At 42.8% G+C, this 26,653-nt stretch overlaps 1 protein-coding gene across 1 annotated transcript in view; it reads right to left on the reverse strand.

The window, feature by feature from the left end:
• Positions 1-3,888: 3,888 nt before the first annotated feature.
• DGKH (diacylglycerol kinase eta) overlaps positions 3,889-26,653 on the reverse strand; it is a 263,958-nt gene continuing 241,193 nt past the window's right edge. Inside the window, 4 exon segments of the mRNA XM_038385138.2 lie at positions 3,889-5,794; positions 20,631-20,761; positions 22,233-22,341; positions 22,469-22,588. Coding sequence (XP_038241066.2) covers positions 5,705-5,794; positions 20,631-20,761; positions 22,233-22,341; positions 22,469-22,588 — 450 coding nt within the window. The 3' untranslated portion in view covers positions 3,889-5,704.

The following is a 26,653-nucleotide window of genomic DNA, read 5'->3' on the forward strand; positions in this document are numbered from 1 at the left end:
GTCAAAGTTAGGACCTAATATTTGACACTGTTCCCTTTAAAACATGTAGGAAACAAACTTTTTTAAACCAATGAAAGTCTGCTCAAATATTAGAAAGGAATCATATATTAACCTACTCTTTAACCTTTAAGAGTTGACAAAGTCTCTGCTGTTGAAAAGGAGGATCTATGATTAGTAAAAGTCATGCCTCTTTAACTGGCATGCTGCATTCTTGCAAACGGCAAGGAGGTATCCATTTTATACAAGCTCAGTTAGGGTATGTCTACACTTAAAAGGCTACAGGTGATACTGTAGCACTTCAGTGTAGATTCTCCCTACAGTGACAGGAGTGGTTCTCTGTTGCTATAGTTAATCCACCTCCCTGAGAGGCGATACCACCACTCCCAAGAGGAGAAGGCGGGTGGTGGTGGTCGGGGACTCTCTCCTCCGGGGGACTGAGTCATCTATCTGCCGCCCTGACCGGGAAAACCGAGAAGTCTGCTGCTTGCCAGGGGCTAAGATTCGTGATGTGACGGAGAGACTGCCGAGACTCATCAAGCCCTCGGATCGCTACCCCTTCCTGCTTCTCCACGTGGGCACCAATGATACTGCCAAGAATGACCTTGAGCGGATCACTGCGGACTACGTGGCTCTGGGAAGAAGGATAAAGGAGTTGGAGGCGCAAGTGGTGTTCTCGTCCATCCTCCCCGTGGAAGGAAAAGGCCTGGGTAGGGACCGTCGAATCGTGGAGGTCAACGAATGGCTACGCAGGTGGTGTCGGAGAGAAGGCTTTGGATTCTTTGACCATGGGATGGTGTTCCATGAAGGAGGAGTGCTGGGCAGAGACGGGCTCCATCTTACGAAGAGAGGGAAGAACATCTTTGCCAGCAGGCTGGCTAACCTAGTGAGGAGGGCTTTAAACTAGGTTCACCGGGGGAAGGAGACCAAAGCCCTGAGGTAAGTGGGAAAGCGGGATACCGGGAGGAAGCACAGGCAGGAAGGTCTGTGAGGGGAGGGCTCCTGCCTCATACTGGGAATGAGGGGCGATCAACAGGTTATCTCAAGTGCTTATATACAAATGCACAAAGCCTTGGAAACAAGCAGGGAGAACTGGAGGTCCTGGTGATGTCAAGGAATTATGACGTGATTGGAATAACAGAGACTTGGTGGGATAACTCACATGACTGGAGTACAGTCATGGATGGTTATAAACTGTTCAGGAAGGACAGGCAGGGCAGAAAAGGTGGGGGAGTAGCACTGTATGTAAGGGAGCAGTATGACTGCTCAGAGCTCCGGTACGAAACTGTGGAAAAACCTGAGTGTCTCTGGATTAAGTTTAGAAGTGTGTGCAACAAGAGTGATGTCATGGTGGGAGTCTGCTATAGACCACCGGACCAGGGGGATGAGGTGGATGAGGCTTTCTTCCGGCAACTCACGGAAGCTACTAGATCGCATGCCCTGATTCTCATGGGTGACTTTAATTTTCCTGATATCTGCTGGGAGAGCAATACAGCGGTGCATAGACAATCCAGGAAGTTTTTGGAAAGCGTAGGGGACAATTTCCTGGTGCAAGTGCTAGGGGAGCCAACTAGGGGGAGCGCTTTTCTTGACCTGCTGCTCACAAACCGGGTAGAATTAGTGGGGGAAGCAAAAGTGGATGGGAATCTGGGAGGCAGTGACCATGAGTTGGTTGAGTTCAGGATCCTGACGCAGGGAAGAAAGGTAAGCAGCAGGATACGGACCCTGGACTTCAGGAAAGCAGACTTTGACTCCCTCAGGGAACAGATGGCCAGGATCCCCTGGGGGACTAACATGAAAGGGAAGGGAGTCCAGGAGAGCTGGCTGTATTTCAAGGAATCCCTGTTGAGGTTACAGGGACAAACCATCCCGATGAGTCGAAAGAATAGTAAATATGGCAGGCGACCAGCTTGGCTTAATGGTGAAATCCTAGCGGATCTTAAACATAAAAAAGAAGCTTACAAGAAGTGGAAGGTTGGACATATGACCAGGGAAGAGTATAAAAATATTGCTCGGGCATGTAGGAAAGATATCAGGAGGGCCAAATCGCACCTGGAGCTGCAGCTAGCAAGAGATGTCAAGAGTAACAAGAAGGGTTTCTTCAGGTATGTTGGCAACAAGAAGAAAGCCAAGGAAAGTGTGGGCCCCTTACTGAATGAGGGAGGCAAGCTAGTGACAGAGGATGTGGAAAAAGCTAATGTACTCAATGCTTTTTTTGCTTCTGTTTTCACTAACAAGGTCAGCTCCCAGACTGCTGTGCTGGGCAACACAAAATGGGGAAGAGATGGCCAGCCCTCTGTAGAGATAGAGGTGGTTAGGGACTATTTAGAAAAGCTGGACGTGCACAAGTCCATGGGGCCGGACGAATTGCATCCGAGAGTGCTGAAGGAATTGGCGGCTGTGATTGCAGAGCCCTTGGCCATTATCTTTGAAAACTCGTGGCGAACGGGGGAAGTCCCGGATGACTGGAAAAAGGCTAATGTAGTGCCCATCTTTAAAAAAGGGAAGAAGGAGGATCCTGGGAACTACAGGCCGGTCAGCCTCACCTCAGTCCCTGGAAAAATCATGGAGCAGGTCCTCAAAGAATCAATCCTGAAGCACTTAGAGGAGAGGAAAGTGATCAGGAACAGTCAGCATGGATTCACCAAGGGAAGGTCATGCCTGACTAATCTAATTGCCTTTTATGATGAGATTACTGGTTCTGTGGATGAAGGGAAAGCAGCGGATGTATTGTTTCTTGACTTTAGCAAAGCTTTTGACACGGTCTCCCACAGCATTCTTGTCAGCAAGTTAAGGAAGTATGGGCTGGATGAATGCACTATAAGGTGGGTAGAAAGCTGGCTAGATTGTCGGGCTCAACGGGTAGTGATCAATGGCTCCATGTCTAGTTGGCAGCCGGTGTCAAGTGGAGTGCCCCAGGGGTCGGTCCTGGGGCCCGTTTTGTTCAATATCTTCATAAATGATCTGGAGGATGGTGTGGATTGCACTCTCAGCAAATTTGCGGATGATACTAAACTGGGAGGAGTGGTAGATACGCTGGAGGGGAGGGATAGGATACAGAAGGACCTAGACAAATTGGAGGATTGGGCCAAAAGAAATCTAATGAGGTTCAATAAGGATAAGTGCAGGGTCCTGCACTTAGGATGGAAGAATCCAATGCACCGCTACAGACTAGGGACCGAATGGCTCGGCAGCAGTTCTGCGGAAAAGGACCTAGGGGTGACAGTGGACGAGAAGCTGGATATGAGTCAGCAGTGTGCCCTTGTTGCCAAGAAGGCCAATGGCATTTTGGGATGTATAAGTAGGGGCATAGCGAGCAGATCGAGGGACGTGATCGTTCCCCTCTATTCGACACTGGTGAGGCCTCATCTGGAGTACTGTGTCCAGTTTTGGGCCCCACACTACAGGAAGGATGTGGATAAATTGGAAAGAGTACAACGAAGGGCAACAAAAATGATTAGGGGTCTAGAGCACATGACTTATGAGGAGAGGCTGAGGGAGCTGGGATTGTTTAGTCTGCAGAAGAGAAGAATGAGGGGGGATTTGATAGCTGCTTTCAACTACCTGAAAGGGGGTTTCAAAGAGGATGGCTCTAGACTGTTCTCAATGGTAGCAGATGACAGAACGAGGAGTAATGGTCTCAAGTTGCAATGGGGGAGGTTTAGATTGGATATTAGGAAAAACTTTTTCACTAAGAGGGTGGTGAAACACTGGAATGCGTTACCTAGGGAGGTGGTAGAATCTCCTTCCTTAGAGGTTTTTAAGGTCAGGCTTGACAAAGCCCTGGCTGGGATGATTTAACTGGGACTTGGTCCTGCTTTGAGCAGGGGGTTGGACTAGATGACCTTCTGGGGTCCCTTCCAACCCTGATATTCTATGATTCTATGATAGCTAGGTTGACAGAAGAATTCTTCCGTCAGCCTCGCACTGTCTACACTAGGGGGTTAAGTTGGCATAGCGAAGTCTTGCAGGGCTGTGGATTTTGCACATCCCTCAGAGATGTAGTTATGCTGATGTAGGTTTTCAGTATAGAGAAGACCTTACCTTGTAACTATACCCAAGCTGTGAAACATCAAGATATCCTAATTATTTAAGTAGTTTTTACTGTAGTTTTTACTTCCAGAGATATTTAAATTCTTTACCCATTAGATAAATACTTGATGAAAAATTATCTGGGAACTCAATTAATTATAAAACTATGTCTTGTTTAGATGCACCCCAACTGAATTTCATAAAGCCTGTTGTAATGAAATGTTTAGTATCAGAGTAATTCTAAATGAACCTGTTTACACTCTGTATTATTGTTTTGCATGTGATTTACTTAAGCGTGCATAGTGTACAATACTTGGGAAAGGATTACCATTTTTACTAAATATGTATGATTAACCAGTACAGTAGTACTGGTAAGAAACAGATTGAATAGAGATATGTGGAGGCAACGTCAGATAGAGATATGTGGAGTTGATGCGTACATTGTTTTGGTATTTAAAGAATCTTTAAAAAATAATATTAAAATGGTGCACATTCTAAGTTCTTATATCAGACTGGGGAAGTTTACCTCAAAAAATGAAATCAGCTGTAACATTAAAACATTTTATACACATAGTAAATAACATTAAAATTACTTCTGGCTTTTAAAAAAACATTTCACTAACCTTTTTAATCCTCTTTTTGCATAACAAATAAAATGAGTAATGCCTAGAGTTCAGATATGCTACAGATATTCATGGTAACTGACTAGCTATATTAAAATGGGCCATAAGAAAGTTCTCTGATCATTTTCCATTTGGGAAGCTGATTGATAATTTTGTGAGATACCTATCACTCCAAAACACTCAGGAGTTAATTACCTGATATACCTACTCTACATGGGTAATTTAAAAACCGAACTATAGAATGTATCAATTATATACAATGCACGTCATTTGCTAAATATGGCACAGATGCTAAGTGTTCACATCCACAAGTCTTTGCCACATAACATGTTCAGGTAAAATACAACACTGAAGAATAGAAAAGTGCCTGTAACCAAATAAAAGACACACAAGTAGTAATAAATTAAATCTTATTAAAACCGATATAAAAATTGTTCAAGTGTTTAAAGTATCAGATATGTCATGCAACAGAAAGACAGACGATTCAGATAGGTACACCATGCATTATAGTTTGCATTCGTGCTGTCTGTAACCATACTCCTTGGCCAGTGAGTGCTAAGTACCTGAGGCAATGTCAGTCTTGCAAGCAAAACCAGGAACATTCCATCTCTCAGTCTTCTGTACAAAATGTTTTAGGGAAGCTGTGCTTCAGAAAGTTAACCAGGCAACCTCAGGCTCTACAGTGATATGTTGCTGCATTGTAAGAGAGCTGTACTGGGCCATATGTAAGGAAAGCAATCATTACTTAATTACATTTTCCAGGCAATGCAGTTCACTATATACCAACCTCTTTACCAAAATGTGCTTACTTGAACTTGCCAAGTTTGCACACTAAGAAAAGGTCTTCACTGAACATATAACCTTTTTTTTTTTTTTGGCACAAACCCATTCAGATTCTCAGATCAAGCTCTTCACCACACAAGAATACAGATATATTAACCTGCATAGTACACCAGTGCTTATCCAACCATATAGTAAATTACAAACCAGCAAAGTGCCTCCACTTTGCTAACTAGCAATTCTTCCTCCTTCAAAGGATAGCACCAGTATAGTTACACTTCTGACAACGGAGCATTCTTGCCAAGCTCTTTAATTCCCTGGAGAATTCGCTTCATATGACCCACTTTCATTATCCCCAGGTCCTATAAAAGAAAAGGAGAGGAGGGTTTTATTTACAAAAGAGAAAAAGCCCAACACAATTCAGCCATGCAGCAGTTACAGAATCCTTTACAGTTCATTATAAGTAATTTGCAACAGCAAACACATTTCTAAATGTGGAAATAGCAAAGTGTTATCTAACGTTGCAAAAAATATACGTTACAGACAACTTATCATGAACCTCTTTCTATTCAGCACAGAGAAAATTACTTACCTGCAATAACTGCTGTACCTCACACAAACCCTTACTTTTGTGTTCTCCTGACTTCTGTGCACATCCATTAGGTTTTTTAAATTTCCAGAAATTGCTCAATCTCCCTCTCCTCTCTAACGTAGCAGTTGTTGGCTTCAAAGGATGTGATAGATCATAGCTTCCATCCGTCAATTTTTGTTTTCTCTGTGGCCCTAACATGCCTATCTTAATCAGTGAATATGCACATCCCCATGGGAAAGTGGATGTAGGTCTACAGGTATGTAGGACAACTTTCCTTCAGAGAACAATAGCTAAGGTTAGAGTGAATTTCTCAGTCCAGAAAAGTAAGGATGTTAACATGGATATGCTTGGTGATTAGAGGAAAGTTTCTGACAAACATGACAATGACATCCAGGAGGAAAATGGAAAAGTACACATGAAACAAATCTGAATGTATTGTATAACTTTCTCTATGTACATCAAAGTGGCAGTTAACATCAGCTGAAATGTTCTCGATATTGTTTTCTGGGACCCAACTCTTCAGGACTAGCACTAGCAAGGACCTCTTAAGAAAAGACTGCCTCTCCCCAACTACCCACCCCTTTGGAACTCATTCCCTTTGGCAGGGAATTGGCAGAATTTCAAGGGCATTGTGTAAGAATTATTTATTTTTTTAATCTTACTCCTTTTCATTCACTTTATTTCAACAATTTGTCTATATTTTTTGCAATAGCCATCATACTTTTATTTAACCCAACCCACTATGAGTTGCTTATGGAATTCATTTTTTATTTTTTTGTAAACAGTGTGTAGTTGAAATAAAAAAGGAATCGATCCTTGTTTAATTGGTATTGGTCTAGTGGTCAGAGCAGCAGAATGGGATTCCTGACTCTGCTACTGACCATGTAACTTCAAGCAGTTTACCTAACCTTTCTGAGTCTCAGTTTCCCCAAACCCATATACAAAACCCACCTTTGTTAAACATTTTGAAATCTCCTTGGATTAATGATGCCAGGTAAGTACAAGGTATAAATATTATTAAAGTTATTTGAAAAATTATGAACATATTAAATATTTCTGAAATATAAAATCTTCCACTTTAGGAGAACACATTTTCCACATCAAAGATAATAAAAAGGGAAAGGGCATCATAAAACAATTCTTATTATTTTAAAGTACTGTAAAAACTGTAGTAACAATATATATCCTGGTATGCACACTTTCCACAAAGAGTTCATATATACGTTTTCTGCAGTCATCAAAAGCTCTGGAAATAAGCATTGATACTTAAGTTATTATGCAATTTAATTTCCATTTACCAACCTGAGACAAGGAAAGTGTGGTATAAAATTGAAAGAAATCCCTTTCTCTCTATAAAATTTAAGTGGGCACAAATTAAACACATGGGCCTCTCTTCACCTTTGAAGATTTGAGTTCAAATTCAGGTTAGGCTGGAAATGGAAAAAAATTGGTCCTGTTTCCTAATGGACAATTATCTACACTACAGCTCAAGATCATATATGATGATTCGGCATAATTAGAAGGTCCTGCTCAAAATGGATCCCAGACTAAAACTGCAAGGATTTTGCACATCTAGTTGGATTGACAGACTAATGTGAAGAAACTTGTAGTACATCTGTCTGTACTGCACTTTGCTCTCTCTGCTGTCAACCTCACTCTTTCTTGAGTACTCAACAAAAACATCTAAGAAAGAAAAATAGTTAGTGCATGCAACAATTATTAAATGCACATAACAATGACTGCAACTTTTTTTCCCTGAGAACGAACTGGCATAAGGTTATAGATTCAAAGTTGGAGAAAATTTTCTTATTTGCCTTCAAGTTAATTTTCTAATGAAGAAAAGAAAAGTTCAAAGCAACTATACAGAAACCTCCTTGCAACAATTTGTCAGAGGATCTACTGTTTCCATCTAAATTACAGTCACTTCAAAATAGAATGAAAATAGAATATATATCTTTCACCATCATCACTAAACTTGGGCATGCATTTGATGAGGCTTTGCCAGGTTTTCATTCGTAGGATTTTTTGGTAGCTGAGCATTGTAGCAGGATTTTGTCAGATTTCAGGGATTAGAAAGAGGACAGGATCGTGTTAGGACACTTCCAGCATATCAACAGCTCTTTCCCAACCCTAGGCCTCAGACTCTCATTACAAATTCTCCTGGTCCCTCAGTTAAAGTTTGCCACCCTCAAGAAAACAAACAAACAAAGGTAAAAAAGTTCTGAATTTTCACTTGTGGGGATCTTCCCAAACCATTCTGTTGAGAAGACAGCACATATGACGACTTTGGAAGCCATCTAGATGCCAAAAAGTTTTCAGGGATGTTTTTATTCTGACTTTTGCCCTACACAAAGGGAGGGATTTGGAACAGCAACACACTGCAAATCATTCACAAAGTAGACTCCACCCTCCAAAAGCATACATTAATTACCTTATATATGGTATCATATATCTCTATTTAACTGACATCTGATTAACGAACTTCCATTTGGCCAACATTTGTTCCATTCTCTGGGTTTTCAAATTCGGCAAGCTAACACAGGCTGGAAGGGGGACCCACGGCACAATTTCAAGTCTAGTTCCGGAGCTGGACCTTCTCCCCCCACCCCCATCCTTTCCATGCCACACTGCTAGGCTATGTTGCCAGCCCATCTCAGTTTGTACCACCCAGTGATGTAAGTACTCAAGAGGTCCTTGAAAAATAACTGGAGAAGAACCTGATGAAAGTTCTTGCAAAAATTTTCTTCTTAAATTGTTGTCAGCCGTCAGGGAATTTTCATCTGTACTATACTCTGGAGGTGAGGCTAGAGATGGTAGGCTGCCTAGCCAGCTTCGCCCCCCGCCTCCCCGGCCAAAAAAAAGGTTTGCCACTCAATCTTTGGCAAAAAGGGTTCCAAACAAATAACACATATAGAATTCTGTGTTAACAGCTTTAAGATCAGAGATTTCTTCTAGCTGTATTACTAATTTAACACAGACATCCAGTAAGGCCAAAATATAACAAATCTCAAAGGATTTTTTTTTTATATTCTCTAAAAGAGCTTTTTTTGAAAACTGTAATTCCTATTAGAGACATAAGGTGGGTGAGGCAGCAGCTTTTATTCGACTAACTTCTGTTGGTGGGAGAGACAAGGTTCACTACCTATACCGATAGGAGGGGTTCTCCTTTCAGCGCAGGTAAGCCACCTCCCCGGGAAGCAGTAGCTAGATTGACTGAGAGTCAGGTCGACATAACTACACCACCCTGGGGTATGGATTTAATTTCCTAGTGTAGGTCAGGCCACGGAGCTCTTCTTCAGGTCTGGGAAATGTACTTAGGCCTGGTCTACTGTAGGAAATTAGGTTGGTATAACGGCATTGCTCATGGCTGTAAAAAATGTGCACCATAACTCTAGCAAAGTTATGAATTGGGAGCTTAAATTCATAACTTTGCTAGATACTAAAAATCAAATAAAAATGGACTGAATAGAGACATCAGCTTTATAGCTTATTACAACAAATCTATAACCCACTAATACCTCCCCTCAAGCTGCCTTTCCCCTGCTCCCCCTTTTCCTGCTCCCTTTACTGGAGTGTGTTAAAGTGCCACTTCATCTTGAATGGTCCATTGAAATATATGCTAACTAATTAGGCTAAACAATCTGTTCAATCTGTTCCATTTACCTGTGACACTGACTACGTTTCTCATACCTGAAGAAGGGCTCTCTGTGTAAGGTCGAAAGCTCATCTCTCTCACCAATGGAAGTTGGTCTGATAAATGATATTATCTCACCCACTGTCTCTGTCTAATATCCTGGGACCAACACAGATACAACAACACTTAATTCCTATTACTCAGTAAACAAAAACTAAAGATGAAAACAATACACAACTCACACCATACATTTCAGTTTGACTCTTACTATACAACTATCCAGATCCTGCATCTTCAAATATAGGACACACTTCTGTGCTAAAATCTTTCTATAGAAAGATTAGAACTACAGTACCACCGTAGCCCAGTAGACACTCTTGCAGCTAGGAATATTAGCAACCAGCTGTCATGCACATGAGCAGTTTTAAAATGCTAGTAACTGTTAATATTTTTTTCTGTAAATTAGTAGAGAGGTTAATTCTCAAGGAGAAGAACTCAGCTACAATTTTCCTATTTTTGAGTAATGCATGTGAAATCAAGCATTTTAAATGCCTTAACAATATAGAATTAAAGAGTCAGAATCACTGCTATCCTCAGGCTGCTTTGAGCTTATCTGACCGGCAAAACCCAGCTTTCTGGTTCCTGAGTGACACAGAGAAGCTGGAGAGTACAGATGAAACCAGTACATATTACTTTCTATTCTCATAAAATGGGTGACTGGATTTTGTACAAGCATTGAAAGAAAAACAAACAAACAAACAAAAACCTCTACAATCGAAACTTCAACTGACGAGATACTTCTAAAAGTTATGAGAAAGGTGAAGAGGAGGAGTTATAATAAAAGCCAGATGTAACCTTATAGCAATTCAATAATCCAACCCAGCCCTCCTCCCTGCCTTCTCCACCACCAAATTACGAGACAAGATACTGACAAGCCAGACTGTTTGGGCTTCCCTGGGATGCCAGGATTTTATTGTTCCTCTCAGTGTACGTCCCCATGTATCTGCACAGATTATTTGGGAATCACTTGGGACATGCTGAGGGAGTCTGCTTGTAGAGCAGACAAAGGGAACTGAGGTCTAAGTCAGGCCTTCCTTCTGCAGCTCCTATGGCACTGACACTCAATGTTTCATTCCCACGACCACCAAAGGAAGGGAGAGATCTTGTGGATGGAAGGTCCATGCTAAGATCAGCCACTTGGGGCTTGGGAAGGGGCATTATGAAGGGGCAAGAGAGGCAGAGTCTTGAGGGACATCTGGCACTGCTTGCGGATGTTCTCCATTTTGAACAGATGCCACAGAGAGGCACAAACTGAGTCCAGGATACACCAACTATGGCAGAAAAAAGACTGATGTCAGGGGCTTCTCAGCTTGTTGAGTTGCTTTCAACCCACTTGGATGCTGGGGTGAGAAGGAAGTGGTCACATTCCAGGACTGGGGATCTAGTTCATGAAAGGGCTTTCCTGGTGCTACAATTTTGCAGTAACCCTCTGATAGTAGAGGAGAGAGGTGGGCCGGCAGGCTCGGATATAATAGGCAACAGGCCTTGTACAAATGTGGATCACAATGAGGAAAGGATGTACGTGGATCCTAATTTTCATGTGCATTGAAGACCCATTAAGTTTCAGTAGTCATGTGAGAGAAAAATATGATAGGGGAAATTTGTGGATGTGTTTTCCAGTGTCCTTGTAGCACAGGGATATATCTTTGATCAACTCAGCAGTGAGAAAACTGTAGGTGGCGAGCACTGTCTCTAATTCGCGAACTGAATTCAGAATTCATGCCAGTATGGTTTGCAACAAACAAGCTGAGTGCTCCACTCAACTATTCAGATATGCTGCTATAACACAAAAAACACAAACATTTGGCCAAAGGGGCTGCTGGGATTTAATGAGCACTTTTGGTGAAAGTTCCACAGCTATTCTGGCAAAAATATGAAACACTCCCGACATGACACTGTGGTTACTGCACACGACCCAGCCTCTTTGTAGTTAATGGACAGTGGCTTCCCTGTACCACTGGCAATTAAAAATATCAATTTGATTCATCATTTGCTCTAGTCAGTTAATGGTCATATTGCAGAAAGCTACTTGGTTAAGTTTCAGTTTGATCACACAATCAAAATGATTCTTGAACAAGGTCAGAGGGACTTTACTTGCCTACTGTAACGCTGTTTACTACCAGTCCACTCCAATAATTTTGATCTCGCAGGGCATGAAGGACAGAGGCCATAACAGGGACCCGAAGCAGTGCCACATGAAACTTAAGGAGCTGAGGCAAGCCTATCAGAAAACCAGAGAGGCCAACGGCTGCTCCGGGTCAGAGCCCCAAACATGCCGCTTCTATGACGAACTGCATGCCATTTTAGGGAGTTCAACCACCACTACCCCAGCCGTGTTGTTTGATTCCTTCAACGGAGACGGAGGCAACACGGAAGCAGGCTTTGGGGACGAGGAAAACAATGATGATGAGTTGTAGATAGCTCAGAGCAAACAAACAGAGAAACCGGTTTTCCCGGCAGCCAGGAACTGTTTCTCACCCTGCATCTGGAGCCAGTACCCCCCGAACCCACCCAAGGCTGCCTTCCAGATCCATCAGGCAGAGAAGGGAGCTCTGGTGACTGTACCTTTTAAAATACTATATAAGGTTTAAAAGCCAGCATGTTTAATGATTAATTTGCCCTGGCATTCATGGCTCTCCTGGATATACTCCCAAAGCCTTTGCAAAAGGTTACTGGGGAGGGCAGCCTTATTCCATCCACCATGGTAGGACACTTTACCACTCCAGGTCAGTAGCACATACTCGGGAATCATTGTAGAACAAAACATTGCGGTGTATGTTTGCTGGCATTCAAACAACATCCATTCTTTATCTCTCTGTGTTATCCTCAGGAGAGTGACATCTTTCATGGTCACCTGGTTGAAATAGGGTGCTTTTCTTAAGGGGACATTCAGAGGTGCCTGTTCCTGCTGGGCTGTTTGCCTATGGCTGAACAGAAATGTTCCCCGCTGTTAGCCACGTGGTGCGGGGAAGCAAAATGCGATCTTGTAACGAAAGCACATGTGCTATGTATGTAATCTTAACAGCAAGGTTTACCATGAAAGAGTGTACCCATTGTTCTATAAAATGTGTCTTTTTAAATACCACTATCCCTTTTTTTTTTCTCCACCAGCTGCATGTGTTTCAAGGATCACAGGATCTTCTCCTTCCCAGAGGCTAGCGAAGATTAGAAGGCAAAAAAAACGCACTCGCGATGAAATATTCTCTGAGCTCATGCTGTCCTCACACTCTGACAGAGCACAGATGAATGCAGACAATGTCAGAGTGCAGGAAAGCACAAATGACTGGGAGGAGAGGTGGCAGGCTGAAGAGAGTTAGTGGCAGGCTGAAGAGAGGGCTGAAGCTGAAAGGTGGCGGCAGTGTGATGAGAGCGTGATGCTATAAGGAGGGCTTTGGGATGTATGGCCACTGGGAGGCATTCACAGACAGAGGACAGTTCTCTCGGGATGGACTTCATCTGAGTAGGGAAGGAAATAGACTTCTAGGATCAAGGCTGGCACAACTGATAAAGAGCTTTAAACTAGGAATTAGGGGGAGATGGTTGGGAGATGTCCAGGTAATCTCCACGCCAGATTTTAGCATTGAGAGGAAAGACAATGAAGTAAGAAAGGATACAGCCGTGGGTAGGAGAATGTATATAAGGAGCAAGGGCGGTGTGTATACTAGTCTAATAGGTTATACTGGCTGTAGAATGACTGTGCCTAATAGGGTACAAAATGTGAGCGAGGTCAAACAGCAAAAATTAAGATGTTTGTACACCAATGCGAGGAGCCTAGGTAACAAAATGGAGAAACTAGAGCTACTGGTGCAGGAAGTGAAACCAGATATTCTAGGGAAAACAGAAACATGGTGGAATAGTAGTCATGACTGGACTACAGGTATTGAAGGGTATGTGCTGTTTACGAAAGACAGAAACAAAGGTAAAGATGGTGGAGTAGCATTGTATATCAATGAGGAGGTAGAATGTAAAGAAATAAGAAACGATGCAATGGATAAGACAGAGTCCGTCTGGGCAAAAATTACATTGGGGAAGATAACTAGTAAAGCCTCTCCTACGATAGTGCTTGGGGTGTGCTATAGACCTCCGGGATTTAATTTGGATATGGATAGAGCCCTTTTTAATGTTTTTAATAAAGTAAATACTAATGGAAACTGCGTGATCGTGGGAGACTTTAACTTCCCAGATATAAACTGGAGGATCAGTGCTAGTAATAATAATAGGGCTCAGATTTTCCTAGATGCGATAGCTGATGGATTCCTTCATCAAGTAGTTGCTGAACCGACTAGAGGGGATGCCATTTTAGATTTAATTTTGGTGAGTAGCGAGGACCTCATAGAAGAAATGGTTGTAGGGGACAATCTTGGCTCAAGTGATCATGAGCTAATTCAGTTCAAACTAAATGGAAGGATTAACAAAAATAAATCTGCAACTAGAGTTTTTGATTTCAAAAGGGCTGACTTTCAAAAATTAAGGAAATTAGTTAGGGAAGTGGATTGGACTGAAGAACTTATGGATCTAGAGGAGGCCTGGGATTACTTTAAATCAAAGCTGCAGAAGCTATTGGAAGCCTGTATCCCAAGAAAGGGGGAAAAATTCATAGGAAGGAGTTGTAGACCAAGCTGGATGAGCAAGCATCTTAGAGAGGTGATTAAGAAGAAGCAGAAAGCATACAGGGAGTGGAAGATGGGAGGGATCAGCAAGGAAAGCTACCTAATTGAGGTCAGAACATGTAGGGATAAAGTGAGACAGGCTAAAAGTCGAGTCGAGTTGGACCTTGCAAAGGGAATTAAAACCAATAGTAAAAGGTTCTATAGCCATATAAATAAGAAGAAAACTAAGAAAGAAGAAGTGGGGCCGCTAAACACTGAGGATGGAGTGGAGGTTAAAGATAATCTAGGCATGGCCCAATATCTAAACAAATACTTTGCCTCAGTCTTTAATAAGGCTAAAGAGGATCTTGGGGATAATGGTAGCATGACAAATGGGAATGAGGATATGGAGGTAGATATTACCATATCTGAGGTAGAAGCGAAACTGAAACAGCTTAATGGGACTAAATCGGGGGGCCCAGATAATCTTCATCCAAGAATATTAAAGGAATTGGCACCTGTAATTGCAAGCCCATTAGCAAGAATTTTTAATGAATCTGTAAACTCTGGAGTAGTACCGAATGATTGGAGAATTGCTAATATAGCTCCTATTTTTAAGAAAGGAAAAAAAAGTGATCCGGGTAACTACAGGCCAGTTAGTTTGACATCTGTAGAATGCAAGGTTCTGGAAAAAATTTTGAAGGAGAAATTAGTTAAGGACATTGAAGTCAATGGTAAATGGGACAAAATACAACATGGTTTTACAAAAGGTAGATCGTGCCAAACCAACCTAATCTCCTTTTTTGAAAAAGTAACAGATTTTTTAGATAAAGGAAATGCAGTGGATCTAATTTACCTGGATTTCAGTAAGGCATTTGATACTGTGCCACATGGGGAATTATTAGTTAAATTGGAGAAGATGGGGATCAATATGAACATCAAAAGGTGGATAAGGAATTGGTTAAAGGGGAGACTGCAACGGGTCCTACTGAAAGGCCAACTGTCAGGTTGGAGGGAGGTTACCAGTGGAGTTCCTCAGGGATCGGTTTTGGGACCAATCTTTTTATTACTGACCTTGGCACAAAAAGTGGGAGTGTGCTAATAAAGTTTGCAGATGATACAAGCTGGGAGGTATTGCCAATTCAGAGAAGGATCAGGATATTATACAGGAGGATCTGGATGACCTTGTAAACTGGAGTAATAGTAATAGGATGAAATTTAATAGCGAGAAGTGTAAGGTTATGCATTTAGGGATTAAAAACAAGAATTTTAGTTATAAGGTGGGGACGCATCAATTAGAAGTAACGGAAGAGGAGAAGAACCTTGGAGTATTGGTTGATCATAGGATGACTATAAGCTGCCAATGTGATATGGCTGTGAAAAAAGCTAATGCGGTTTTGGGATGCATCAGGAGAGGCATTTCCAGTAGGGATAAGGAGGTTTTAGTACTATTATACAAGGCACTGGTGAGACCTCACCTAGAATACTGTGTGCAGTTCTGGTCTCCCATGTTTAAAAAGGATGAATTCAAACTGGAGCAGGTAGAGAGAAGGCCTACTAGGATGATCCGAGGAATGGAAAACTTGTCTTATGAAAGGAGACTTAAGGAGCTTGGCTTGTTTAGCCTAACTAAAAGAAGGTTGAGGGGAGATATGATTGCTCTCTAAATATATCAGAGGAATAAATACAGGAGAGGGAGAGGAATTATTTCAGCTCAGCACCAATGTGGACACAAGAACAAATGGGTATAAACTGGCCACCAGGAAGTTTAGTTAAATTGATTCCTGACTGACCGGTAACTGTCTGGCATTGCAAACTTCCACAGGGCTATTGCCACTCGCTTCTCAACTGTGAGGGCTGCTCTTATCCTGGTATTCTTGCGCCTCAGGGCAGGGGAAAGCAAGTTACAAAGTTTCATGTAAGTGCCATTACGTATGTGAAAGTTTCGCAGCCACTGGGAATCGTCCCAGACCTGCAACACTATGCGGTCCCACCAGTCTGTGCTTGTTTCCCGGGCCCAGAATCAGCGTTCCACCACATGAGCCTGCCCCATTAGCACCATGATGCCCACCTTACCAGGGCACGTGCTTTGAGAGAAGTCTGTGTCCATGTCCTCATCACTCTCGTAACCGCGCTGACGTCGCCTACTTGCCCAGTTTTGCTTTGCCAGGTTCTGGTGCTGCATATACTGCTGGATAATGCATGTGGTGTTTAATGTTCTCCTAATTGCCAAAGTGATCTGAGCGGGCTCCATGCTTGCCGTGGTATGGCGTCTGCACAGAAAAAAGGCGCGGAACGATTGTCTGCTGTTGCCCTGACGGAGGGAGGGGTGACTGACGACATGGCTTACAGGGAATTAAAATCAACAAAGGGGGTGGCTTTGCGAGAAACTGAATGGCCGCCTCAAGGATAGAACTCAAAACCTCAAGGACAGAACTCAAAACTGGGTTTAGCAAGCTGTTGATTTCACAGAGGGAGGGAGGGAGGAGAAAATGAATACAAAACAAATCTGGTCTATTTCTTATTTTGAGCCACTTCATCTATATTTATACATCTTGCTGGCAGCAGACTGTGCAGTACAACCGCTAACCATCGTCACCTCCTGGGTGCTTGGCAGAAGACGGTGTAGTATGACTGCTGGCCATCATCTTCTGTTGGCTGCAGATTAAAAGACAGTGCACTGCCGGTACGACTCAATCGCCATGAGACGAAACAAGGGAAATGACCTGGCTGAGTCACTCCCATGTTTTCCCAGGCGCCCGATTAAAAGAGCACCCAGGACTACGTCGATGACGGCTACCAGTCATACTGCACTGTATGCCGCCAAAAGGCAATAAACTGCTGCTATGTAGCAATGCAGAACCACATCCACCAGCACCCAGGAGACATACAGTGATGGTTAGCTGAGTGGACTCCATGGTTGCCCTGGTATGGCGTCTGCACAGGTAACTCAAGAAAAAATGCACAAAACAATTGTCTGCCCTTGCTTTTACAGAGGTAGGGAGGGAATGGGGGCCTGACTATATGTATCCAGAACCACCCGCGACCATGTTTTAGCCCCATCAGGCACTCGGATTTCTACCCAGAATTCAAATGGGCATTGGAGACTGTGGGAACTGTGGGATAGCTACCCACAGTGCAAAGCTCCGGAAGTCGACGGTTGCCTCGGTACTGTGGACACAGTCCGCCGACTACATGCTCTTAGAGCATTTGTATGGGGACACACGCACTTGACTGTATAAAAACGCTTTCTACAAAACCGACTTCGATAAATTCGACCTAATTTCATAGTGTAGACATAGGGTAAGTGTGGAAGGCTTTAAAAGGGGCAGATTCAGGCATTAGAAGCCTTTTCTCCATGCAGCAGGCAAGGCAGCACCTACCCTCCTTCCTTCCTATCATGGTTCCTTCCCCACTCTGAACTCTAGGGTATAGATGTGGTGACCTGCATGAAAGACCTCCTAAGCTTATTCTTACCAGCTTAGGTTAAAAACTTCCCCAAGGTACAAACTTTGCCTTGGTCTTGAACAGTATGCTGCCACCACCAAGCGTTTTAAACAACGAACAGGGAAAGAGACCACTTGGAGACGTCTTCCCCCAAAATATCCCCCCAAGCCTTACACCCCCTTTCCTGGGGAAAGCTTGATAATAATTTTCACCAACTGTACAGGTGAACACAGACCCAAACCCTTGGATCTTATGAACAATGAAAAATCAATCAGGTTCTTGAAAGAATAATTTTAATTAAAGAAAAGGTAAAAGAATCACCTCTTTAAAATCAGGATGGAAAATACTTTACAGGGTATTCAGATTCAGATACTCCATAGAGAAGGCATCCAGTGACCAGATAAATGGGCTGGTAAAGGACTTTAAAAGGAGGTGCTAGTTAAAGGAAGAGAACGGGGGGTGAGGCAGGTTCGGGGCTTCTATGATTGGTAGGGCAGAGAGCCAACCCCCCTTTCTTATAGTCCACGTTAACCCTCCCTTACAAGGAGGGGGGGTGGATGCTAATATCTAAGTCAGGGATTGGCTGGGGGACCAGAATGAAAAATGAAGTGGGTTTGATAGAAGCTCCACATAGTTATTTGAATGAACATGGAGTTGCCTGCACTGTATACTTTTATCTGCCAGATAGTCCCAGACAGCTAATAATAAAGCTGCAGCCTCATTAAATCCATATAAAGTTTCCTTCTTTCAGTATAGCTGGACAATGGGCAATTACACCAGAGACTGTAATGTTGTCTGTGATGTATTATTTGGATAATTTTCTGTTTCTTGGTTCTTGCAGGTTTGGACTCTGTGAGGCCTCAATGGAAGCATTTAATGCGGTGACAAAGAGGCTCCAGGGTCTCACCGATGCAGGATACAACAGAAGGACCAGTGACATGTATCATACAAGACTAGGTACATTACAAGAACACAACTACCTATGCCAACAACATTCCTCCTATGGCAGATATACAATGTCAGCACTGTCTTATCAGGAAGTATTACAGGCTATGGGAGCAATTTTTAAAACAATTTAATGGAGCATCCTTACAGACGTCCACATGGAAAAATAGCCTAGACATGCAGCAGTATTCAGATGTGGCTGGACACAATGACTTGTGTTTTAGATATAAACATTAGGATATTGTATAAATTGAAACCTCTTGTTTTATGCAGTATGAGAAGTTGCAATTTGTTGCATGCAGATTTCTCAAACACATTATCAAAAGGTCATGATTTCTGTTTCAGGAAAAAGTAATTTAATGAATTCCCCAAAGATACTGTCTCTATTACATATAATGGATACACTTAAGTAAATCCAGAAAAAGACCAGCAATCTCAAACAACATCATTTCAAAGCGCAAAGTAACTATCATCTGCCAGGCTAATATTTTTCAACACACTAACACAGGGGTGGACAAACTTTTTGGGCCAAGGGCCACATCTGGGTGGGGAAATTGTATACAGGGCTGGGGCAGAGGGTTGGGGTGCAGGAGGGAGTGTGGGGTATGGGAGGTGGTGCGGTGTGCAGGAACGGACTATGGGCAGAGGAGGGGTGAGGACTGCAGCAAGGGGTTGGGGTTCATGAGGGGTGCGAGGTGCGGCAGGGGGCTCAGGGCAGGGAGTTAGCGTGCAAGATTCAGGCAGGGAGTTGGGGGGCAGGGTGCAGGAGGGGTTCAGGCTCCGGGGTGGCAGCGGTGCACACCGGGGCCAGGGTAGGCTCCCTGCTTGCCTGCCCTGGCCCCACGCCGTACTGCTCCGGGAAGCGGCCGGCACCACCTCCCTGTACGGCCCCTGGGAAAGCGGGGGCAGGGGGCACAGGGCTCTGCGTGCTGCCCTTGCCACGCCTCCAGGTACCTCCCCCGAAGTTCCCATTGGCCGCGGTTCCCCGTTCCTACCAATGGGAGCTGGGGTGGGGCGGTGCCTGAAGGCAAGGGCAACGCACAGAGCCCTCTGCCCCATCCCCACAGGGACGTGGTGTTGGCCGCTTCTGAGAGCAGCGCAGGGCCTGCAGCACCACAGGGGGCAATCCTGCGGGCCGGATCCAAAGCCCTGAGCGGCTGGATCCGGCCCGCAGACCATAGTTTGCCCACTCCTGCACTAACATTTCTTCTCCCAAAACATGGTTCTTATTTATTTGAACTGAACAGGGAGGAATGATTTTTCATTTTTTAAATAAGTGATCTCAGAAAGACAGAAGGCTTGATTTTTTTCACAAAATTAAAAACTGACCAAAAACAAAACAAAAAGCTGTTCTGAAGGATATATTTGGACACCTGACAGACAAACTCATAAGCCTGCAAATGGCCAATGCTGAAGACTATCATCAAACTGTTCATCTTCCACACACTGACTACTGAAGTAATGTATTCATAATTTTAAATGAACTTTTACCTGCTGACCTTGCACTAGATACATTTAAAATAATTATCACTAGCCTAATAAATTGATTATGAACAATTCACCTTCCACACTGATCCTCTTTACTAAATCTAGTTAAAACTAAGTTTTGTTTTTTTTTAAAGTTAACAATGTAATATATTGATGTAGGTAAGACAATGGGAGTGCTTTCATTGAGCCTGATGAAACATACTATAATTCTATATGAAGCATGAAAAAAGATATCTCCAATATTGCTAATATCCATGGCTTGAAAATACAGGACAACATATAAGAAATTCAGGCCACAGGACAGCGTGTAGTAATTTACTGCATATTTGCACAGTATAAGCCAAGCTACAAGCACATAACAGAAGCAAGGACAGTAGAAAGGTTTTGTTTTGTTTTTGTCAAAGAAAATTCTAAAGAGCAGAAAAGTAGCACAAAGGAAATACCTTAAGATCTCGCCTTTCCAGGTGTAAAAGCTCAGAGCCTCGGATGTCATGGCTGATGAAGATTTCTTTGTACTCTCCCAAACTGAGCAGATCCAGCCAAGCAGCAACTTCATCTGTGCCCCATTTTTGAACTACCAAAGTTAAGAGCAAAACCCCCTTAATTTCTACATGCTCAAATGATTACAAGCAAAGGTTAGGCCAAAGAGTGTGGAAAACAGAGTAGAACTGCCGTGCTAGCAAAGGGAAAGGTTAAAGGCGTCATTTCCACAAAAATTGAGTTTCTTTTTACATGCAGGTTAGAGGTTAGCAATAAATATGAGAAGGTATCTAAACAAAGATGGGGTTCTTTGCTTTGCAGCCGAGCTTTCAGCTTTACTCCAGTTTCCTCAATAAAGCCATCAAACCTCATATACTTCAACAAATTCACTTTTAATCATCTTAGGATCAGTTGTGCAAGGTCCAAGTTTGTTCCACTGTATACTAATGACACTTTATTGGTTCAGTGCAGCCAGAAATAAAACACACTTCAAATACTAATTAAAATGTAAAATCAACATATATACTGTACTCCTATAGAGATCACAGCATGCAAGCCCAACTTTAGAAGTTTTTCTAGTGTTCTTAATTAATGCAACAGATATTCTATTAACCATACCAGTTGCACAGGCCATTAAAAAGCTTTCTGTCAACATTGTTCTCTAAGGTTAGTTGCCCACATTAGTCTTAATAGGCCAAGTTTATTCAAAGAAAGTAGATTTATGTTACCGACTATTATTCTTTTGCACCTTTGTTTATCTTTCATTCAATGCTGATTAGCTTCAGACTGAAGTACTCTAATATGTTTTATATTTTAACATATTAGAGAACTGAAAAGCTAAATTCAGATTAACAACTGTAGAGAGCTTGTTTTGCATTTGAGGGCAGTGTAGCACACTGCCTGCTGTGAAAGATCAAGGCGTGGGAGCAGTTTTAGGTTTATTGTGACACCAGTTATTTTCAGGGCATAATATCAAGGTAGCATGTTCACAGAAAACAGTGGGGAGAGAGGAGAGTGGAGTTTGTTCAACTTCTACTAACTAATTAAGAGAGCAGGATTTTGTTTGATGTACATAATTAACTGCAGCGAAAACTTATTTGGGACTTTAAGGGATAACTGGTTCAATTAAACAAGTGTTAATGAAAGCCATTGTGCAGCCTCTCAGACTACCCTGAAAAATCGGAATCACTGCTTTATACAGAAACAGAACTGGTTTATGTACGACTTGTGTTGGCATGGAGTTAGTTAAATAAAACCACCCAAACAGACGCATGGAACCTTCTATCCCAAAAGTAGATGGCAAAACAGTAGCTACCGAAGTATTTTTTAAACTATTTCTTCTATTCACCTAGTTGTTTGGGGATCCTATTGACACACATCTGCTAAATGTACTGCATGAAATCCTCCTCCCATTGAAGTCATCAATCAGCAAAACTCCTCCTGACTTCAATGGAGCTAGGATTTTATCCTCTAGGTGTCGCACATTATTTTAGCTGTTATGAAAGATATGAAATCATGTTTTCTTCCAAAAGTCATGATCTTTCTTGCAATGCCAAAACACATACCAGGCTGAGGGCTGCTCTTATGCTTTTGGACTTTTTCCTTTTTAAATTTTGGCACTATGCGAAATACTGTACTTCTGTTGTTTCTCTTAGAATAATCCAGAAGGGGATCCTGCATGGAAAAAGAGGAAAACAACCACTAAACTTTAAAATTGCCTCACATGATGATGGGGAATTCTAATTTACTCTTGTCTAGTGAAGTAAAATAATGTTCTCTTAGGAGTAATCACCTGACCTACCTCATCATCATTTGGCTGGAAAACATAATAAAGCCATGGAATCTCAGCAAGTTTTCTCAATTCAATCTCCACACTGTGCAATGCATCAGACAGCAGCTCTTCATGGGGAGGATCCAATTGCTATTTATGAACAAACCAGAAAAAGAATGTTAAATGGCTGCCTTATACTGAAAGTAAACAAATGGGGGATTTCTTACTCCATTTAATTTCCCTGCGTCTGCATTTCACCATTCTGGAGACTGCATTTGGGTTGGTCCTAACTACAAGAATGACAAACAGCTAAAACTTTGGTGTGAGCCCACCTATCCATTTCTGCCATCACTCATTGCACTCCAGAAATATAAATGGAGATTTAAAGCACAAGGGAGAGTCTCCCAAACTAATGGATGTACAAACCCAGAGACTCCAAATGTACAGTAAGAAATTCCCTAGTCTTGTGGCCTTCTACCTCTATCAATCCAGAAGCACAACTGGTAATCAGCACAGTGCCAAATGTAGAAATATTAATATTTTGTGCGTTTCCCAATTCTGCTATAAGCTCATAGTTGTATGCTTTTATTACTGGCCTATGATGTCTCATAACAATGGAGGCAAGAATTTTAAAAAGGCCAGTGGCCTGGAGAAAACTTGGATAAAAAACAGCATCAGAGAAAACAAGAGTAACTTATAGTGTCAGGAAGCCCAAGGATGCCGTTCCTCAAATTTTTTCATGTGATGCACAGCTCTTCTCTGGTTACGAGGTAGAAATAGAATGGGTGGAGTAACCAGGATTCTTCCATGAAGACCTTTCCAAGATTTCAATGTCCCTTTAACAGACTAAGCAACGAATTAGGAACAAGGATGGGGTCAGCAACCTTTGAGAAGTGGCATGCCAAGTCTTCATTAATTCAAGGTTTCGTGTGCCAGTGATAAAATTTACATTTATAGGGGCCGCTGAGGGAACCCCAGACTGGCAGCAGGCTGAGCGGGGCCGGCAGCCAGGACTCCAGCTGGGAGGGGGCTGGGCGGTTGGATCCCCACATAGCAACAAGGTGAATAGAACCCCAGGCCGGCAGCGGGCTGAGTGGGGGCCAATGGCCGGGACAGTGGCTGGCAGCAGCCAGAACCCCAGACCGGCAGCGGGCTGAGCTGATCAGCCCACTGCCGGTCTGGGGTTCCGTCCACCAGCTCCTGCCAGCCAGGGTCGTAGCTGCCGGCCCCACTCAGCCCACTGCCGGCCTGGGGTTCTGTTCACCCAGGCAGGAGTGGGCTGATTGGGGCCAGCGGCTGGGACCCTGGCTGGCGTCAAAGTGCCAGTAAAAATTGGCTCGCGTTCTGCCTTTGGCACGCATGCCACAGATTGCTGACCCCTGAGCTAGGAATTCCCAAATTCTAATCCCAGCTCTGACAGTGACTCACTGTCTCTCTGGAATGAGCAGGGGGAAAAGTAGGTATATTGGGGTCAGAAATAGTAACTAGTCCTTTGACAGCCCACTTAATCAATTGCTCTAAAAAAAGAAAGGTAAGAATCGTTATCCCCTTTTGCAAATATGGAAAAAAGAGGTGTGCAAGAAGGTATCTTTGTTTTGCTGAAACCAAAAAAATCCATACCGAATTCCACATTCAGGTTATTTTGAAAATGACCACCAAAATCAGTACAATTGCTCCCCTTTGAAAATGAATGTAATATCCACTAATAATGTATTTTATACTCCTTCCACATTTTCAGTCTTCAGTATGCCATAAAGTTTTATACTGAAATGTAGCACTGCATAGAAGTTGTAATGGAGGAAGCTGGAAATATCAGCTGAGACTTTTGGCACCAGGAAAGGGGTTGGTGGCCATTTGTGATATGGGATAAGCACAATAGCTGGATATTTCTGCTAAAAAGAGCCATCATGTTGAAATTTTAATTTGCCATCATGAGGTTTCAAAGTAAACACCCCCACCAAGATCAATGGGACCGTTCACACTTCTCAGAGATATAGTTTAGGGTTGGGAGCAGACTCAAGCAGACACATGGCATCAGTTTAAACTGCCATTACATTTTCAAAATTTCAAATTTAATTTTCATAATTAAGAGGACTTGAAGTTCATTATTTTTTCTATTGAAATGAAAGCATAGATTTGAGGGCACAGTTCTGCATCGAAAGGTTGGATTCGGTGTCAAATTCTGCAGAGTTACAGAATACATGGTATCCTGGATTTGATTTCAAGAGTCCATTTGTCTGTGGCCAAAATAGTCCAGAGTGGTGCTCTTGCAGATGTTATCTGTAGGGGTTGGACCTGTGGATCTGCTGGATAGCAAAGATTTACACAGTTGTTGAAAGGGCCTTTGATCTCTAGTTCTGAAGATTTTTTTTTTTTGAGATATCTTGGAAGGTAGAATTTAATTATAGGTATAGTAAAATACTTCCTTCCTTCCTGCCATTAGAGTTTATGTATGTTAACATTTTTTTCTAGTGAGAAATCTTCTCTTATAAGATGTTACTGTAGTATAATGGGATTCGAAATCTTAGTTATCCCTTGTTTTGGCATTTTTTAAAGGGAATATTTTTAAGAAGTTTCTAAGATTTATGGAGAAAATACAAGAGTCACAGCAGCCTTAATTTTTTTCCCCCCCCACAGGCTGCTTGAGGTTCTCTGAGCTGCACAGTGGTGTTTGGGAGAGGCCTGGAGTCTGAGCATAGATAACAACGAAGCCTTTCTCTTTCCACTAAGGAAGAGATCACTTTAGAATGTTTTCATTTTCTGGGTTATTCTGTTTTTGATTTGTTCTTCTCAGGGGAAGATGAAAGAAGTGGACCAGTCCAAATGGTATGTGTTTCCTCAGATGACATCTATCTATAGTCTCACAAAGAGTCTCAGAGAATTACATTTTGGCAGTGGAAAATCAATTAATTCTGAACTTATGGTGAGTAAGTGCACTAAGGGCTTGATCCTGCTCCCACTGAAATCAATGTTGAAACTTCTCTGCACGTCTAACAGACCATGAAGTCTTAGAACCTTCCTGTTTCTAATGGAAAGATTAGCCCAGTGAATTAGAGTCTGACTTGTCAATTAGATCTTCTCAGTAGGGAGAGGAGAAGTTTGAGACGGAAGGAGCAACACTGGTGGAGACAGCTGCAGCGGCACAGGAGCTAGCAAACAGAGCTGTAAATAGGGGAGTTTGAGTGGGAGTTTGTAAGAGGAGTTTGTATTGTGGTGCTTGTTTGGGGTTTGCTTTTGCTGGGGGGGCTGGTCTTTTTGGTGTGGCTTGTGTTTCCCAGATTAACAGGATTTAGGTGGGAAGGCGATGACAGATACGGAGGCAGCTGTGGGAGTGACTCCTGTAGTGGAAAATACATTGAGGATGACTGGATGTGGAAGCTGTGGTATGTACATGATCCTGGAGGGGGGACCCGGTAAGAGTTTTTTCTGCATGAAATGCCATCTGATAGAGCTGATGGAGGAAAAGTTCCGAGGTTTGGAGATGCAGGTGGAAATTCTCGTTGAGTTTAGGAAGGGGTTTGAGCAGATGATGGAGCAAAGACATGAGGTATCTGAAGGGAAAAGCTCAGACTCACAGATGGAACCAGGGCTGGGGAATTTTGAGGAGAGACTGGATGAGGAAAGTGGTCAGTGGAAGCATGTGACTCAAAGAACCAGGCAGAGGAAAAGACGGGCTAGTGAAGGAGAAATAGAGCTTAGGAACAGGTTTGCAGAGTTGGAAAATGAAGAAGGGGCTCAGCAGGTACTTGTTGAAGGTGGAACGGTAAGGAAGAAGAGAAGAGAGGCTAGTCCTATAGGCAAAGGAAGAGTCAAGGGAGACTACACCAAATATGAGCCCCAGGAGGATACAGGATGGATTGAAGAGGATTATAAGGGAAAATAGGAATGGAAAGAACTTGCAGCCAGAGGGAACAGGGGAGAGACTGGAGAATAGCACCGTCACCAGGAAAAGGCAGGTCTATGTGATCGGGGACTCTTTACTGAGAAGAATAGACAGGCCTGTAACTAGAGCTGATCCAGAGAATAGAAGGGTGTGCTGTCTTCCGGGTGCTAAGATAAGGGATGTAGACCTGAGGTTGAAAAGGATCCTAAAGGGAGCGGGAAAGAATCCCCTAATTATCCTTCATGTGGGAACAAATGATACGGCTAGATTCTCACTGGAAAGTATTAAAGGGAGACTATGCTAGGCTGGGGAAGACGCTTAAGGAAATTGAG

Source organism: Dermochelys coriacea, chromosome 1 (genome assembly GCF_009764565.3).
Source record: "Dermochelys coriacea isolate rDerCor1 chromosome 1, rDerCor1.pri.v4, whole genome shotgun sequence".
NCBI lineage: Eukaryota > Metazoa > Chordata > Testudines > Dermochelyidae > Dermochelys > Dermochelys coriacea.